At 42.9% G+C, this 19710-nt stretch overlaps 2 protein-coding genes across 3 annotated transcripts in view; one reads left to right on the top strand and one right to left on the bottom strand.

The window, feature by feature from the left end:
• Positions 1 to 6675, bottom strand: part of INO80D (INO80 complex subunit D) — a 60696-nt gene extending 54021 nt beyond the window's left edge. The window contains exon 1 of one of the 2 annotated variants that reach the window (XM_080799278.1): positions 6290 to 6675. The gene's annotated coding sequence lies outside the window, so the exon portion shown is untranslated. Of the gene's footprint in view, positions 1 to 6139; positions 6248 to 6289 lie in introns of those variants that run through there. The other variant, XM_080799279.1, reaches the window with a different exon arrangement.
• Positions 909 to 7278, top strand: LOC308340322 (uncharacterized protein; the record flags this gene model as incomplete). The annotated part of the gene is made up of 6 exons (XM_080799454.1): positions 909 to 1016; positions 1612 to 1734; positions 5943 to 6192; positions 6348 to 6449; positions 6537 to 6902; positions 7039 to 7278. 5 exons carry the CDS (start codon positions 909 to 911, stop codon positions 6866 to 6868), a joined length of 915 nt encoding a protein of 304 aa, XP_080655580.1. The 3' UTR covers positions 6869 to 6902; positions 7039 to 7278.
• Between the last annotated feature and the right edge of the window lie 12432 nt (positions 7279 to 19710).

The following is a 19710-nucleotide window of genomic DNA, read 5'->3' as shown; positions in this document are numbered from 1 at the left end:
ACCCAATGTTAAAAGTATTTTTTTTACATTTTATAGAGCATCTATATAGTGATGGAAAATACCAATGAGCAGCGCTTGATTCAGTCACAGAACTGATGAACTCCATTTAACAATCGTTACAACAAATGCTGAATTCCTATCCATGGCACAGTCACGCCCCATCCTTACAGAAACCCTGTACTGCAGGACCAGAGGAAAAACTAAGTTAATAGTTCTAACCCTCAAAGTTCTTTCCTTCTAAGAATCTGAAACTAATGGTTTCTTTGTTGCTAAATTTCACATACACTTTTCCATCCTTATCTTACTTAACCTCTCTGCTGCTTTGACACTGTTGACCACCTTCTCTTTCTTGAAAATCTCTCCTTTCTGGCAGCTCAGTGGCTTCCTTTTTCTTGCTTCCACCCTTAAATGTCCCTGTTCCCCAAGATTTTCTTCTTCTTAGTTTGTAGGGATGCAAGATGAAATGCCTAAACATGCCACAGGGGCCGGCCAGAGACCGACTGGCAAACTTTGCTCATCTAAAGAAGGCTCACTCAAACCAGCTCCAGCAAGTTGTTGGGGTTTAAAAAAAAAAAAAAAAAAAAAAGACAAGACAGAAAATAGGGAAAAAAAAATACAGACCCAAGGTTTCTAAACTTTAGCAACTTTTCAAGAAGTAGAAATCCAGGTTTCCCCACAAAAACGCAGGCAGTCCATTCAACTGTTAAAATAAAGATGTCTGACCTTGAACAAGTAAATCTATTTCCTCATCTATGAAATGGCAGTGATAAAGTCACAAACATATAAAGAGTGAATCAAACAAAACACTTCTACAGCCTTTTATTTGATCTTCCACTCTACATCTACCCCAAGACTGCAGGTTGTGAACCCAAGTCTCAAGCCACATGCAGAACTGTAAACATGCAAAAATGCATTCTTCTGGAGAAGAATCCACAGAGTTCATCAGATTCCCCCAGAAGATTAAGAACCAGACTAAGCCAAATGTTTCTGCTTCTATGGCTGCAGCTGTCACCCCTGTGAGGATGATCACCCGACAAGCTAAGTCTGGCCAACCTATGAGACCACTTTACCTCGGTGAGCAGCCTCTCCACTGACTTCTCTCCATCTCCACTTGTCAATGCCATGGCCTCAGTTCAAACCTTCCATCTCTCCTTTGCAGCTGCCTCACTGGCCTGTTCCTTCCACTCTGTACAACTCGGATCCTCTATAACGCAAATAATTTACTTGACCAAAGGCCTTCAGGGTCCGCGTAGGAACATAAAAGGAATCCAAACTCCTGAGCCCACCAACACTCCTTAGGACTCGGCCTAGCAGACCTCTCCCCTCCCACTATTTATTCCTATTCCTACTACTCCTACAATTTGCAACACAGAATACTCTTTTGTCCTCAGGCATTTATTCATAGGAGCAGGTCCCACCTCTTGGAATGCCTTTCTAACTCCTCCCATTCGCTTAGGGCAGAAACCCTTATTAAAGTCTAGAAATCCTGGAAAGTCCTTCTCCTCTTTAAGGCTTACCCCTAGGCCGGAATAAATAGGTTTTCTCCCTCCAGGCTAATCTATCCCTTATCATTCAATGATGAATGTCAGCCTTTTTTTTTCCCCCCACTAGACTAAAAACTCCTCAAGGGCAGAGAACGTGTCTTTGTATAACAAGGCCACAGTGACCAAGAGGAAACTGATCTGGCAAGTGAATGGAACGGCCCTGGTTTTGGCAACTCCCATCATGCCTCAGGTAAACATCCCACCCTACCCAGGTAGGCCCGCCAAAGTCACAGACTAGGGCTTCCTCAAAGCTATGCGGCTTACACCCTAGCAGGCCTAGAACTCCAAGTGTCAAAGGAGCAACTAACTACAAGTAAACCCGCCTTTCTTCCCCACCGCACTTACCAATCCTTTACATCTGCCAACTCACAGAATTCAACAGCTAGACCACCGTGAGCTGCTGAGACTTCTAGGAATACAGTGCCAACTTTTTACTGGCACAAAAACAGTTATTTGCCCCATGAAGGTAATTATACTATTCTATCTGCACTCAAATACTTACTAGTATTAGTAATATCCGCGGAGCCAAGAACTTATTCACATTGAAAAAAATCTCACACCCAGAAGAGTAAAAATCTTTAGAGGAAATATTATATAAAAGTCATGCACCAGGCACCATTCTAGAAACTGTGATTCCAGTCATTCAAGGGCCACAGCAACCCTATGGAAAACCCTATGATATTACTATCACCCCTTTTCACAGATGGAGAAACTGAGACTTAGTGAAATTAAGCAATTTGTCCCATCACAGGAGCTACAAGGCCAGCAAAAGCGCTTAGCCAACAGCAAACTACACAACACTGTTAAATGGAAGATCCTAAGATTATGTTGCATGTACACACAATCACACACGGAGAGAAAACACAACAAAATATGTTAACAGTGGTTAGTTACCTCCTGGGTGTGAAAAACAGGTCTGAGTGGGATGAATATGAGCCTGTATAACTTTTAGTCAGAAAAAAGCAAACAAGCCAATAAGAGAGATGGTATTTAAATGGTTTTAATTAAAAAAGGGTAAGGTGGGTTAGGGGAATCGTTAACCAGGACCTACTAAGAGCCAAGTTGCACATGGGCTATCTCATCTAATTCTTGCATCACAAATGTTGTATTTCCATTTTACAGATAAAGAAACCAATGATTAAGTAACCCACCCTGTGGAAGAGCTGGGATCAGAACCCAAAGCCCAGTCCCAATGTGTCTGACTGCAGGATACCACCCTACAAATAAAATTTAACTGAGAAGCTGTTTAAAAACAAAGCACATTCTGGGAAAGAATCAGAACCAGGAAACCTGGTGTATTAAGTGAAGGTGGGAAAAGACAGAGAGGCCTAAGGTTTTAACTTTAAGCTTTAGTGAACTCCCCAAGTGTCTCAAAAGAGCCAGAGCATTCTCTGCAAAATCAGCCGTGACCGTGAGGACTCTGGGACAGACCTGTACCTGGGGGAGTGGGAAGGAGATTCCACTGCTGTTTGTTTTGCAAAGCAGAATGGCATTAGCATAAGTTACAGGGACTTAAATGGGACTCCATTGTATAAACTGCAGAGTATCTGCTTTGGGGACAATTGGCGGCCTCCGACCCAGTCTCACCTATTCATCTATTGTCTACAAGTCACCAGGTGTGTGCGGGGAGAAACGGGGTGTTGCGTGTCCGACAATATTGCTAACTGTATTCAGATATAAATGACCTCTCATTATTCATAACTGCTGTTCCAAACCTGGATAGTGAGAGCTGTGAACTCTTGGGAAACATCTCAGGTGAGAATGAATGGATCAGCACTTTTTTTTGAAATGACATATTTAATTTTGAGTGCTCTGACTTCGAAATTTTAAAATCCATATAAACTAAAATCTCATTTCTCTAAAATAGTAGTGTTTCATTTTTGTAAAATGATTTGCTGAGGAAAATAGCTGGGGTGGGAGTATACAAATTTCCTTATACAATCTTTCAGAGGAAATAAAATGTGATTATTTCAGACTTACAAATTAAAATAAACACCTACTTTTGAAACTAAATATTTAATAGTGAAAAATACATTACCTTTGCAATTTAAAATTAATTCAGTATTTGCCCTGAAAGTCTCATTAGTTTCAAATAAAATGTAACTTAGAAAAATATCAAATCCTCCATTCCCTCAGGAGTAAAGTAGCCCACAAGGTGATTAGATTAGGAAATTTATGTAGGTTTGGGACAGGATCCTTTTGAAAGCTTAGAAAACTAAAGTCGACAATATATCTTAAAGATCTTAAATTATGGGGCAAAGAGATCTTCTTTTTAAATCCTAAAATGTTCTAGGAAAAGAGACTCACTGAATGATTTCTTCTATCCAACATGCTCTAAAAATAAGGGCGAGCTATAACAGAAGTAACAATTCTGGGTACACAAGCCTATGAAAATGTCTGAGTCAATACGCAATTTCAATTCATCAATAAAGTTAAACAACCATTAAATGTAATTTGCATTTTTGAATGAAATCCATACAACCTCAAATATCAAGCTTTCCTTAAGTGAAATGCTAACTGGCTGGGTATCTACCATTGTGGAGAAACAGAAGGAGTTTTATTTTAGGCAGACAAAAGGAAAAGAAAGCCACACTTAGTAAGAATCACAGAAGGAGTCTCACTTCCACGCCTGACAGAAGTCAGACCAAGTCATGGGTTATCTCTTGCTCTGCAAGGGGCAGCTTTTCACTAGGTAACAGTGCTCTGGGGGGGTGTGTGTTAGAATGTGGAACACCTCTGCCAGCGAACTACAGCCTGATACCAGGCAGGACACACGCACGTACACAGCACACAATACCATAGGTCCACTAAAAAAAGAAGGGGGGGGGAATAAAAGTGAAAGAGGAAAAATAACCTCCAAACTTGCCCACACCAGGGGCTGGTAGTGGGGGGGAGAGGACATTAACATTTCCACTTCCATACTAAAGAACAACCAAAAGGAGGTTAAGTGTAACCACAGGAAACATCCCATCCCTGAAAACCAGGAAATCTAGATTTGGAAATTTAAGTTTTTGACTTTTTTTTTTTTTTTTGCAACTTTCAAAGCTCATGGCACCAAAATAAAGCTAAAATTAAATCCGTTTAAACATAGAAAAAAAAAAATTACCAAAACCACACTGTGTCAGCTACGTTCAGTTCCCTGAGGGCTCTTCCACCGACCCTTCCGAGTTGTGGCAATAACAAGTTTCCTTAAAATCCCCATTTTCCTATCTCTAGGGTCAAACATAAGAATATCACATAAATTCAGAGAGTTATTGTCAGAATAGATAAACTGCTCGTCCTCAAACTGTAGACCTTGTTTCAGGAGCTGCCCTGCCCACCTCCTCTCCCTCCGCCTAATTTTTAATGCTTCCAAGCGTTCTGACAACCAGGGTCTCCCCCTTGGGTTCTGTTCGTGTGTCTGATTTACCAGACACTGACCAAATAGGGCAGGAAACTCCTACGTCTGGGGGCTGCTCCAGAAATCCAGCCCCCTCTAATGACAGTCTCCTCGCCGTTCCCTACAGTCTTTCCCTCTGCGGGGACCGTCCAGAAAAGGGGGCTTGAGACCCAAAGCAGTCCGGGAAGAAAGGAGGGGGGACGCCTAATCTGAAATGAACGCCCCCGGTTTCTGGAGTAAGGGCTAAAAAGGCGATTAGGAGAGCCTACCCAGGAGAAATACCACCTGAATTTACCTCCTCCTCTCCCGCAGCAAAAGCCCAGTCACTAACTAATACGCTAAGAAAAATCCCTGGAAAACTTTTCCAAACGGGCAGAGAAGGCCCTCTCCCCAGCCTGTGGGGGCTCCAGGGGAACGGGCTGGAGTTTGCAGCCCAGGAAGGGCTCGCCGGGGAGTGGGGTGGGGCGCGGGCGAGGGGTACAGGGGCGGAGTACCTTCAATGGACAGGAACTGGCAAAGAGTTGCAAAATAGCCGAGTGCTCTCCCCCATGCCCTCGGGGGTCGCGGGCGCTAGGACCAGGGCTCCCCGAAAGGAGGGCAACCCCCAATTCGGGCCTAAAAGGAAACTTTCCGGGCCGCGGCTGCACCTGACTCCTCGCCGCCCCTCCACCCCACCCCACGCCCGCCAGGCCGCCCGCCCCGCCCCGGCCTGGCCGCCCGGAGCGCGTAGAGGGATAAATAAATTCAACTATTACCGGAATCGAGGGGGATGGGGGCGTCTGCGAGAGACCAGGGGAAGGGGGCGGAAGGGTGCCCATTCCCCACTCCTAGGCCCTGACGCCCCCGTCCCGGCAACCCGGGCCTGCCGCCCCGCGGGGAGCCTCCCGGCCCGGCGCACGATCCGGCCCCGCAGCGCCGCCGTCCCGCCCGGAGGCCCCGGGGGAGCCGGAGGGCGCGGGGAGGCCCGGGGTGCTGGGGCAGGGCGCGGCAGCCGCGGGGCCCGCCGGCCCGAGGCCTAGCCGGCTCCCCCCCCCCAACCCCAAACGCCCGCCCCGGCCCACACCCCCACCCCGGCCCGGGCAGGCCGCGCTGCTCTCCCGGCTCGGGCCCCGGCCGGACCCCCGCCCGCCCGCCAGCCAGCCACCGCCGCCGCCCGTGGGCGCCCCCAGGCCCCGCGACCCCCAGCCCCCGCCACCCCGGCGCCGGCCCCTCTCACCCTTTCATTCTCTGCCCGGGGCCTGACGCGGGCCGGCGAATCCCCGGCCTCACGTAAGCGCGCTCGCCGCCCGCCCTGCCTGCGCGGCCCTGCCCGCCGCCCTACGGGAGCCCGGGGATGTGGGCCGGGCCTGGGGCCGCCTCTGCTTACCTTTCAGCTGCTTTTTTTTTTTTCTCCTTCCCCCCTTTTCCCTCGGCCGGGCTGACAGATCAGAGTGAGAGGCGCTGGCAATGGACTAGGAAGCTCGGCTGCCGCTGCTACTGCTCCCCCCTGGGCTCCGGCGAGAGCCTTTCCCTGTCAAGCAAGAGGGGTGAGGATCATATTTTTATTTTGGAAACTAAAAAGTGCTCCCAGGGTCGGTGATTATTAAGGGGAAATCCCTGAATATACTCTCCAGCCAAGAAGGCAGGGCTGCCGGGGCTGCACAGAAGAGGCAGCAGCCTCCTACAGCACCACTACAGGCACTGCGAGGACATAACACCAGAGAGCCGCTCCTCTGCCCTCCGAAACGACAACTTTCCTACCATCTTGGAGGCAGAGGAAAGGGGGGCCGGGGGGAAAAGTGCACCCGCTCCCGATAAAGTACAAATTTCTACTTCTCATCTCTGGAAAAAAGTCCACACCGTCCGTCTACACCGGCGCCTGGGGGAAAAGGCGGGGAAGAATCTGGGGGTGCTTGAGAAACGTTTTCATTTGCACCACGGGGCAAAATGTTTCTGCATCTTCTGATGGAGAGAAATCTTTACAAGACACAGGTTTTCCGGTGATTATTGTTTTCTCTTGTCTATTTAATTTTTTTTTCCATGTCGGGGGCAGTGGTATTTTATTTTATTTTATTTTGTTTTATTTTATTTTATTTTATTTTGTTACAGGCTAATCATGATTTTTCTCCATTGCAGATCCAAGTTCTGGGGCTGGTGGTCCGTTTATAAATTTGTACTTCAAGAGACTTCATAGCCACTTTATCTTCATTTGTCTGTTTATATTTTTTTTACATGTATATTTACAGGTTGCCTTATATATAAAAATGTGTGTTATTTATTCCCCTCAAAACTGAGATGGCGAAAAGACAATTGTAAAGGGATGTCTTTTGTCTCCTTTTCTCAAAGCAATGTAAATAAAACCTATTGAGTGTCCAGAAAGGCTGGATACAGCTGTTTATTTTTCACAGTGCAAATAAAGGCAGAGATCACTGAGAGGTTAAATACAACTTAAGGTTAACTGACCAGATTTCTGGAAATTATTCTAATTCTGTTATGGTCTCCCCAGGAAGAAAGGTTACTGTAAAACTGGAAACAGATTTGAAAGCTTTAGATTTTCTTTAAGACTGCTTATTAAGAAACTTTGCTTATTACACCCAGATATTGGATTTTCTCATTGGATTCTTTAGATCTTTGGTGACTTGCACGTGTTGCTGCCCACTTTCTGTGTCACAGAATGGGAAAGTGTGTGTTTTTGTTCGAGTTGCTGTGTTGTTAGTTTATAACTTCCAGTGTGCTGCCGGCCTCTATAAATTACTTTTAATATATTGCAGTGGATGTCACAGATCTACTTTTTTTAATGAGCAAAGCTTAGTAGGTAAGTGGGATCAAAGTTGCACAAAGCTGAGGTAGCACAGAGGTGAGGGAAGGGATCCGCCCCCTTGCAAAAATTCCCACAGAGTTCTTACTGGAGGAGAATAAATTCCAGAGATATTTTTCTATTTTTGCCAAGAAAGGGGAGAGTACCAGAAAATGACTAAAGGATCTTTTTGTGGGTTCTACTGGGAATGATGAATTGAATCTTGGACTAAAAGTTATTTTTCTGACACATGTTTGCTAACCTAGTGGGAATGGATTTGTAATATTAGTGCCTCGAATCAGCAGAATATTTCTTTCATTTAAAATGTATTGCAGAGCACTTAGAAATAACTGATGACTCCACCTAAAAATGTTTCTTTTTTTGAGCGTCCAAATTTAGAAATTCCCATAATGTTAAAGTGAGTTCAGATAATGCATATATCAAATACTTACTATTTTCATGTTGACCCCCATCTTTATCATCTAAATTTGAATACAGTACCTGAATAGTCTGGGTTTTCTTTTGTGGGCTTTTTTTTTTTTCTCGTTAGTAGAAAAATCAAAAGTTGTGAGGCTTGGGTGGCTCAGTTGGTTAGTGGCTGCCTTCGGCTCAGGTCATGATCCTGGGGTCTGGGATCTGCTTGATGGGGAGCCTGCTTAGAGCCTCTTCTCCCTCTCCCTCTGCCGCCCCCCCTGCTTGTGCTCTCTCCCTTGCCCTCCTACTCTCAAATAAGAAAAATCTTAAAAACAAAAACAAAAATAAAGTAATTAAAGTAAAATTAACTGATTCTTATCTTGGAAACCTCACTGTGAAGTTGTATTTTATTCACAAGTTTTTAAAAAACATTTGGAGATCAAACACGTTGGTCATGACAAGGAAATTACTTCCCTTAACATGGAACCCTAGTGGACTTGAAAAACGTGTTTCGAGCTTGTTCTTCTATATGATGTGACTTTATAGGTATGCTTTGCGTTTTTCAAGAAATTAAGATGTGTTCACTTTAAGCTGACTGCACCCTTTTATGCAATCCCTCTTGTGTCCCACAAACTTATTTGCATGATAGGGATATGGGATATGATGCATAATTTAGCATTTCAGTGTCTTTCTCTTTATAAAGCTTGACTTGTACATGGCTATAATGCATGATGTTTATCCACCAGCTGCAGACTTGGGGAATTACAGCCTAACCAAGAAAGAAATCTCACTATGTTTGCAATATTGGTGAATTTGATTGGTCAGTGTTTCAGTTGTTAATTGAACTTGAATTAGGAGCTGTGTCTCCATAATTCCTAGAAGCTGCAGGTAGTAACAAAACTACTGACCTAACTGGGGCGCCTAGTTGGCTCAGTCAAGTGTCTGCCTTTGCCCCAGATCATGATCTCAGAGTCCTAGGATACAGTGCCCCCCCTCTTTAGACTTCCTGCTTAGCAGGGAGTCTGCTTCTCCCTCTCCCTTTACCCCTCCCCCAGCTCATGCCCACACTCCTGCCTGCTCTCTCTCAAATAAATAAGTAAAATCTTAAAAAACAGACAAACAACAACAACAAAAAACCTGCGCACCTGGGTGTCTCAGTGGGTTAAGCCTCTGCCTTCGGCTCAGGCCATGATCTCAGGGTCCTGGGATGGAAGCCCCACATCAAGCTCTCTGCTCAGCAGGGAGCCTGCTTCCCCCCTCTCCCTCTGCCTACCTCTCTGCCTATTTGTGATCTCTATCCCTCTGTAAAATAAATAAATAAAATCTTAAAAAAAGAAAAAGAAAAAGAAAAAAAACTGCTGACATAATTAACCTTAAATAACCCTATTTTTGTGCCCCCCCCCCCAAATCCCAAAACTCAAATTTGGCTAATATTATTGAGCCCCGACTGCATTTTGGTAACCTTGCTGGACACTTTATGAATGTGCTCTCATGTAATGCCCCCAAAAGCTCCAAACAGGGTTATTTCTCCTTCTTTGCTCTCCTCCTCCTTTCTCTTTTCTTCATTTAAATACAGTTGGGATAACTGTCTATACTTTCAAGGGGGTGTAGACCTTCTTGGCCTTAAAACTTTCTAAGAAGATTTCGAATTCTCCTTGGGCTCTAGAATTGCTGAGGTGCCTACCACAGCTCTATGTTCTGTATCTGGAAATGCTAGACTCCTGCCCTATGCCCTCTGCCAAAAAACAAATTTTGAGTAGCCAGCAGTCGGAGCCCTCTTCATTAGTGACAACCAGGGGCCTGTTTCACCTTCATGAGGTCTAATAACTAAGTCTATGTTATTTTGAGAAATGCAAGTTGTCAGTGAAATAGCACTGTGAATAAGAGGAAAAAACTAACGGTGTGTGTTGTGAAGTACTAGCATAATTAGAAGTGCTACCTATGGTTGTAAGGTTATGTTATTTTTTTTTTAAGATTTTATTTATTTGACAGACAGAGATCACAAGTAGACAGAGAGGCAGGCAGAGAGAGAGGAGGACGCAGGCTCCCCGCTGAGCAGAGAGCCCCATGCGGGGCTCAATCCCAGGACCCTGAGATCATGACCTGAGCCAAAGGCAGAGGCTTAGCCCACTGAGCCACCCAGGCGCCCCAGGTTATGCTATTTTATAAAGATCTAGTTAATGGACGACAGCGACCTGCAGGCATGAATGAATGCCAGAGTTTAACCAAAATGATACTTGAAGCTGTAGTGTCTTATTTATTCTGTTACTGTGCCTTCATTTCACAAGCAGTTTGGCCTTTAGTTGAAATAGAAAATGTTTGACTTAATATTTTTGCTATATTAGAATCTTTAACTGATCTATTTAAGTATTAATTATTTTAACCTTGTAAAAATTAGCCGTCTTATGATGAGCACTTATTGTGAAGTCATTAAGAAAATACCACCTATATCCTTAAAAGGTCTCATCCATAAATTGTGTGGATTTAAAATGAAAGATTTATGCATGTTTAATAATATTACATGTCTTTAAGCAATAAACCTATGCCTTTGTTGGCAAATGTTTGCTGACAGAATCAAGTGTTTAAAAAGACACTGACAGCAGACATGATTATACAAATTATACATGGGGTTTTTTTTGTTGGGGGGATAAGGGCATGTATATAAACCTTCTCTGATCATACATTTCCAAAGACAGGCTCTAAAGTCATCAGGAGTCCCTAGCCAGTGTAAAAACTCTCAAGGGGGTAAAAAGGTAGAAGTGGGCTATGTGTACAGAGCCTAAAAGTTTTCAAAACCACACTATTATGATGGCCATAGACACAATTTTTTTTCACTTTAAGCATTTCTGTTTTGGAAACATTTGTTGGTAATGTTTCTATCTAAAACAAAGATCCGGTTTTATTGTGGTTATGGTGCCCTGCAAGAAAATGTTTCTGAGACAAGCGTAGTTGGCAGACATCCAGGTCATGGTTTTAGATTATTTGAGTATGAAATTTCTGTAATATAGATTTAGCCGTAGTCAAAACACACGATCAGGTTGTCTCTACGTTCTAACACCTAATCCAGGGGCACTGAGACCTGGGAATTCCTACCTGATGCCAAGACAGAAACCAAGAAAGTCTCCCCCTCGCTCCCGGACAAGTCCCAAAATATACCCCCTCCAGGAACCCATTGGTCACTGGCAGCACCACGGACGAGACTTGTCCCTAGTGCCATCTAACTGCCTTATCACGCTTTTGGCAGAAGAATGTAACCACCTAGCCTAGGCTGTCGGCATTCTGGAGACGTTCCGTGGACTACCAACTCTAACCAAAGTTGTATAAGTAATGATCAGTAAGAAGGAACACCCAAAAGCAGTGTTAATGATTGGATTTGAGTACAATTATAAGTGATTATCAACCTTTTCTAGAACTTAAAATGAAAAACTGTTCCAAAAGTGGTGGTTAGCTAAAACATTGTAGTAAGAAGAGAAATCCATAGAGTCCTCAGAATAACAGGCAAAGGTCAAAACAAAGATTACAGTGTTCATTTCTGCTACATTCCTGGTAAAGCGAGCTTTTGTAGACCCACTGGGAACTTAACCACTATTTCCATGGGAAAATAAATTCTAGGTTCCAAACAGCTAATGGACAGTGATGTTCTGGAACACGTTCATTAATAACTTTGAACTTCCTGTACTGTATGTGATGTCTTTGCCATATATTTGTTATAGATGGCCAGGGTTCAATAGTGAGGGTGGGGAAAAAGGGAAATTCTCTCATTCAGTTAAAGTAAGGAATTACGATTTTTTTAAAATATTTTTTTAAAGATTTTATTTATTTCTTTGAGCTAGAGATCACGAGCAGTAGGGGAAGAGTAGAGGGAGAAGCAGACTCCCCGGTGAACAGGGAGTCCATGCAGGATTCATCACAACGTGAACCCAAACAAGAGTCAGTCACCACCACCTGCGCTGCCCAAGGCGCCCCAGTAAGGAGTTACTCTTAACACGATTCAAATAGCTTGATTCAAATTCGGGTGAGGAAGATTATCAAATTGTAAAAGGGTAAGGCCAGTTGTACACCAGGAGGGAAGACCTCAGTAACCAAAAATTATACTTTTTACCTTAACCGTATACATTGCTGTTTCTGTTCTATGCATGTCTGGGCGCTATATGAGCTTACAAGTAGGTATTTGCATTTTGCTTTATTTATTTATTTATTTATTTATTTATTTATTTTTTGAGAGAAAGAGACAGAGTGAGAGAGCATGAGAGGGGAGGTCAGAGGGAGAAGCAGACTCCCCATGGAGCTGGGAGCCTGATCCCAGGACTCCGGGATCACGACCTGAGCCCAAGGCAGAGGCTTAACCCAGTGAGCCACCCAGGCGCCCCTGCATTTTGCTTTATTAAGGAAAACCAGAAAGAGAAAGAAATGAGAGGACAGAAGTCTGTAAGATTCTACTAAAAATGATCCAACTTCATTCTTCTGTTAGGCTGATGCTGTTTTTTGCCCCACACAGCAAGTCATGGCCATTCTTGTCTGGATGCCCCCATTCCCACTCTGCTCTTATACCTTGCTCAGAATTGTGTCCCCAAAGCTTTCTGATGCCACCTGAGTCTACAGTGACCTTGTTCTTACTTTAATGCCTTGAGTTGTTTTCTAGGATTTGGGGGGTTTTGTTTGTTCATTTGTTTCCACGTGTGTTCCTCTTGTGCAAAACAGCGTGAAGTGGTTAGGAGCCCAATCTCCTGTCAAGGCCATCTGGTTCAGGAACTTGGCTTTACCACTTTCCTTGGTAGTGTGATGCTGGGCAAGCTTTTAACCTCTCAGTTTCCTCATTTGTCAAAATGAGAATAATCATCGCACCTACTGTTACTGTATTATGGTAAGGATTAAGTGGCACCGTGCACGGAAGGCCCAAGGCAGGGTCTCCAGCCGTAGTAAGTGCTGTGTAAAGTCAGCTGCCCTTTTTGGTTGCTTGCCAGTAAACACCTTACAGGCAGTATGGCTCAAGGTCAGGGAGTACTGTTTTGTTATTGTTTTGTTTTGAAACACTACCAAGACAGTGGGCTTAGCAGCACTAGTTACAAGTTGACCTCAACACAGGAAAAGATGAAAGGAGATTAAGATTATGGCATACTAAATATCTACGTTTAAAAAGAAATTGTCCATTGATTTTTTTCCCAGATTTTTTTTTTTTAAGGTAATCTCCTTACCCATCATGAAGCTTGAACTTACAACCCCAAGATCAAGAGTCTCGTGCTATACCAACTGAACCAAATGGCCCCTCCAGGTAGCTTTGAATACCCAGATAGTTGACAGTCTACAACAAAGAATTTTAAGTTTGGCTGAGATCTTGGTGTCCCTCAGACTCAAGGTGTTAAATATAAAATGGAGTACAGGAAAGGTACTCACACAATGCACAACAGAAAACTGTGACCAGTTAAACCTAACTCTTTCATTAGCCATTCTAAAGAATGAGAAATGCATCTAAGTTTCAGTATAAGGTATTGAAGCAAGATTGTTCTGACAAGGAAGCATAAAAAAAATAAGAAAAAAAATTTTTTTAAGATTTATTTATTTTATTTGAGAGAGTGAGCTTGGGGGGCACGGGCAGAGGGAGAGAGAATCTTCAGCCAACTCCATGCTGAGCCCAGAGCCCAAGGCAGGCTTCCGTCTCATAACCTAATGACCTAAGCTGAAACCAAGAGTCGGCTGCCCAACCGACTCCACCACCCAGATGCCCCTGATTATGAAATATCTTCAAAAAGGGCCATCCCGGGGCGCCTGGGTGGCTCAGTGGGTTAAAGCCTCTGCCTTCAGCTCAGGTCATGATCCTGGGGTCCTGGGATCGAGCCCCGCATCGGGCTCTCTGCTCAGCGGCGAGCCTGCTTCCCCCTCTCTCTGCCTGCTTCTCTGCCTACTTGTGATCTCTTTCTCTGTCAAATAAATAAATAAAATCTTAAAAAAAAAAAAAAAAGGGCCATCCCATAAAGGAAGCAGTGGATGTTTGACACGTATAACATTTCCAACTCACTGCATTATCAGATAGCTATTAGTTAATTGTTTTAAAATGCAAATACAGGGGGTGCCCGGGTAGCTCAGTTGTTTAAGCAGCTGCCTTTGGCTCAGGTCCTGATTCCAGGGTCCTGGGATCGAGCCCCGCATTGGGCTCCCTACTCAGCAGAGGGCCTGCGTCTCTCTCTCCCTCTGCCTGCTGCTCTTTTCACTTGTGCTCTCTCTGTATTCTCTGTCAAATAAATAAAATCTTCTAAAAAAAATTTCAAATACAGTGTTAGGTTAAAGTGTGGGGTTTAGAAAACCATGTGTGAATCCCATAGCTAATATTTGTTTAGTAGCTATAAAAATAGGCAAGTTCCCTAGACTGTAAAGCCTCAGTGCCCTCATTCTTAAGACGACTGCTTGAATAAGATAATTTATAGGACCATATGTAGTATACTGTCTGACACTTAACAGCAATTCCATAACTGAACATTTCTATTTCTTTTCTCTGAATTCATAGAAAGTGACTTTAATCAAAGTAGGACTTTAATTAGAAAACTGAGAAGGGCCTTGCTCTAGAATTGATTTCCGAAGTATTGAAGAACAAATAACATATTAGTTAAAACCCTATTTACATACTTACTATTTTCTTGGAAGATTTGTGTGAGATTTCTCTGTGATTGAAGAGTACTTGAGTAAATGAAATTTTAATTTTTAAACTATATATTTTTCCTGTAAGACAGCCTTAGCCAACACAGAGCCACAAGCATGTAGTCACTGTGCTATGTGCCCAGACTCCTAGCACTAGGCTCTAACGGAAAATGATCACAGGGGTCTTCTTGTCTTCTTCTTGCTAGGTGATACCCTGCCCAGAGAACTGACCTCAGCTCTGTGGCATATATTGTGTTTGAAACAGGGAACTTAAGAAATCAACTCAGCAGCTAATCACCTACTAAAAAGAACAGAATGCTATGGAATAGAAAATATCCAGAGTCATTGTGGTCAAAGTTTATTTCATGAAACAGTTCTCTTCAGTTACAAACACATGTATGTGTCTTTATGGCGGATTGGGACAAAAATTTGAAGAGCTCCCGGTATATATTATCAGGCTGAAATTTGTAGGATCCTGCGGTGGTTAAGGAGTGAACCAGACAGGTCTTGTCCTCTCATTGGCTTTACAGTTGAGGTATAGGATAAAGGTCTGAACTGGCCTGGTGGGAGACGTAGGGAGAGGTAGAGCCCAAGAAGAACTTGAGACCACTGGGCTTAAAAATGTTAAGTTTCTCATTTTTTTCTCAACTGCTGGCTGAGCTAAACGTGTTGAGGGCAAATCTGGCTGATGAGAACCCGTGAAGCTGGACAGGTTATCTCATGAAAATGCAGGTTGTCTGTGCAAGTTTACCTTGTCATACCTCAAAGGCGTGAAGAGGCCATTGTGTGGTCAAAGAATGAAAGAAAACCAGGAAACAGTAGGACTTCTGTGCTGGGAAAATAAACTGAACAGGGTTGTGATTAAAGTCAATGAAGGAAGTAGATCAGCTGAACATTAAATTGTTTACCTGTAAGTCAAAGACACTGAAATCTCAGGTGAGGTATTTAAGACTAAAGGAAGTATTTTTTCACAACAGTAAGTTCTGACTGTGTAAAACTTAATTCAAAAGCTGAAATTTGTGGGGCACCTGGCTGGATCGGTCAGTAGAGAAGGTGACTCTTGATCTTAGTGTTGGGAGTTCAAGCCCAACCTTGGATGTACAGGTTGTACTTGGATGTACTTTGAAATAAAATCTTTAAAAGGAAGAAAAAAGATGGAATTCATTGCAAAGATTAACTTTAACAGTTGAAAATAGGAGACTCAGCCCAAATTGCTTAGCCTTCCTTCAGTCAGTGAGTGCTTGCTGGGCATGGCATTCAGGCTCTGTGGGGAAGTAAAATAGGGTACCCAGCTGGGCACAGGGAACTTAGAGTCTAGCTGTGAGGTCAGGGAAACCCTGGGGAACAAGCAAGGGCTCATAGTAGGGAACCGAAGGGACAGAGCAAGGAGTTAAGCTGCTTTGGGTTGTTGTTGAGGCCCGCCTGGGTCGCTGAGTGACCCTGGGCCCCCTCGGAGCTCAGAGCGTCTTTCGCTCCTTCCGAAAATGGTGAGAGTGCTTGTGTGGAGTCAAGAAGATTCGTGGGAATCTCTAGCAGTCCTGGCACAAAGAAGATCTAGATCAGTGTTTGTTGAATCTAAACAGAGGGGTTTCTTGTTTTTGTTTTTCTTTAAAGATTTTATTTATTTATTTGACAGAGATCACAAGTAGGCAGAGAGGCAGGCCGAGAGAGAGGAGGAAGCAGGCTCCCCGCTGAGCAGAGAGCCCGATGCGGGGCTCGATCCCGGGACCCTGAGATCATGACCTGAGCCAAAGGCAGAGGCTTTAACCCGCTGAGCCACCCAGGTGCCCCATAAACGGAGGTTTTTAACTTACCTGGGGCAGAGGTAGTGGCGTGAGGTAAAGCAGGAGAATGTCTTCTCTGTAGAATGACAGCATATGTGCTGGAAAATAAAGAAGTAGGGTAGGGCCCAATTAAGAGAACTTTGAAAGCCAAGCTGAAAAGTTCGAACAGATGCAACAGGCAGTAACCACTATTTATACTTAAGCAAAAAGGATCTTCTGCTATTTAATTATTCAAGGAGTACTTACGAATCACTTACAGAGTGCTAGACCCTGCAGTTAGGATATTGGGGAAACAGTAACCCCTGCCCTCGAGTGGCTTCCATCTGGCAAGGGAAAGAAGAATTACTGTTTTAGAGATGGTTTATTTTATACAGATCCCACTTTAAAAAATAAAAGTTCTGCGGCACCTGGGTGGCTCCAGCCCTATATTGGGCTGGGCATAGAGCCTACTTAAGATATATATATATATATATATATATATATATATATATATATATATTCCATACATATATATTCCATGAAAGCTAGGGGCTTTTTCCTTTTTTAAAAAATGTTTTTAATTTTAATTTTTTTTTTAAACTAGGTTCCATACCCAGCATGGGGCTTGACCTCATGACCTTGAGATCAAGAGTCAGATGCTTTACCAACTGAGCCAGCCAGGCACCCTTCTTTTACTTTTTCTTTTTTTTTTTTAAGATATTTTGTTCACTAAGCATCTAGAACAGTGCTTGCCACAAAATCCGCACCATATTTGTTAAATTAAGGAACATTTAAGATTTTGAATTCTTAACCAGTTTAATGTCTTTGAGATGATTTTATAATTAGGATATATTTGGGGTGCCTGGGTGGCTCAGTCCATAAAGCATCTGCCTTCAGCTCAGGTCATGATCTCAGGGTCCCAGAATCAAGCCCTGCTTTGGGCTCTCCACTCAGTGGCAAGTCTGCTTCTCCCTCTCCCTCTGTGATCTCTCTTGCTTTCATTCTCTCTCAAATAAATAAAATCTTAAAAACAAAAAAAAAAAGATATGACTATTCTATAGGTTAAATGAGAAGCGTTCCAAGGAGGCAAATGTGGACTTTCTGTGAATCTCACTGAGAGTCTAAGGTGATTAGTAAAATAATATCTGTACAATTCTAACCATGCTAGTCCCTTAAGCATTATATTCCAACTGTCCATATTATAGTCTAGCTAAAACATCCGGGAGTGGTGCTTTTTCTATTGGCTATTTCTGTGGTACATTCTTTATTACTAAGACCACTTAACGTGTATGCACACTCTATTTTTAAATGACTAATGTCACTTAATATTGAAAACTCTACAGGTTAAAGAGCAAAAAATACAATACAAGAGAATAGCCTGAGGTAAAAGCAAACATACAAGAGGAGAGAAATATGGTTTTCATCATAGCCTTTTGTGTGGAAACTCTGTGGCATATTTGAGGAAATATCTTTAAGTAGTCCCTCCCCCCATTATGTAGGACATGATCAATTATACCATCTGCTCCTCTAGGTAACTTGGCAGCTGTTAATTGACTAACATTATTCCCTGAGTTTTACTGTAGCCATGGATGGTTCTAGAACATAAAAACAAGAGATCTGCAAAAATGGCTTTTGTGGCGTGGGGGGGTGAGGGGGATGGGTGAAATAGGTGTTGGGGATAAAGGAGTGCACCTGTTGTAATGAGCACTGGGTGATGTACGGAAGTGATGAATCACTACGTTGTACACCTGAAACTAATATTACACTGTATGTTAACTAACTGGAATTAAAATAAAAACTTCCAAAATAAATAAATAAATGGGAGGAAAAAAGAATCAGTATTGACCGACTGGGAAGAACAAAGTAAATATTTACGTAGTCATAAATCATTTTTGTTTTCCCGGAGGTTTTGTGATGTTCTATATATCTGAATGTTTTCATGTATTAATGTATAGAGCAGAAGCAATTAAGTCATTTAATACCAACAGAATTTATACTTCAAATGGCGAAAGAATGGATCATCTCTGTTTGTGGTAAGATACCCAGATGCTTCCTGTTCCTCTGTCCAGAACGATGTTAACATTAACCTCAGAGGAGGCCGTTAAGCCAGTCTTGAGCGAGAAATGGCAAGCGTCATGTTTCTGTCTGTGGAGGAAGGAGGAAAGAATCGTGTCACCGAAAATGTGTGAGCAGCAAAGTTAGCGCGCGTTATACAATAATCCTGATGATGTGATAAGTTATCATTCAGTCCCTACGGTATCTGTCCATCTCTCTGAAATAAAGCTAACGAGCAATTATAAGGACAGAGACTCCCGATACCGTTCTTAGAATGCTCATGCAAATATTCGTCCGTTTCTTTTTCTTCTATTGGAAGAGGATTTCTCTCTTTTCTGAATCAAACTCTTTGAAGGGTGTGTTACTGAATTCTTTTTTGCTCCCCTCTCTTTAACCTGACTTGAGTTCAGAAAATTTCTGAAATGTTCATTCTTTGAAACTACAAAAGGGGCTTTTGTGTTATTTGTTGTTTATGCCAACTTCTTAAATTGAAGTAAAAGAAAAAAAGCCAACAGCATTAACCACAAAAAGCCTCCACAATGTACTAAGTTGTCCAGATTTTCATTTTGGGGTTATATCCATTAATAGTATTTGGTTTAGGGGTGCCTGGGTGGCTCAGTTGGCTAAGTGTCTACCTCTTGATTTCGATTCAGGTCATGATCTCAGGGTGGCGAGGTGGAACCCCACTTCTGGCTCTGCGCTGGGCATGGAGCCTGCTCAAGATTCTCTCCCTCTACCTCTGCCTCTCCCCCCCACCAACTCCTGTGCAGGCACCCTCTCTCTCTCTTAAAAAAAAAAAAAAATAGTATTTGCATTCATTAATCTGTAACATTGCATCAAAATCATTACAATACTGAAGCATATTAAGTCTTCCAAAACACACCAACTCTTCCAAAATTGAGCTATCTTAAAAGAAAATAAAATGTGCTTTTTGTGATACCTAACAATTAGAAAAACCAAGTTCTAGGCAAGTAAATTGCTTACAGTTACATAGACTAGCCCAATTCTAGAGGGATATAGCTCCAGGTGTTTTGTCGTATTTTTTGTTGTTGTTAACTATGGACTCTGTTCAGATTTCATCGGTTTACCACTAATGTCCTTTTTCCACTGCAGACACTCAGTCTTTCCTTCTCTTTTATGACCTCA

The sequence above is a fragment of the Martes martes genome (genome assembly GCF_963455335.1).
Source record: "Martes martes genome assembly, chromosome: 3".
NCBI classification, from domain to species: Eukaryota; Metazoa; Chordata; class Mammalia; order Carnivora; family Mustelidae; genus Martes; species Martes martes.
Note: the sequence above shows the minus strand (reverse complement) of the source record. Positions and strands in the feature narration are given on the sequence as shown.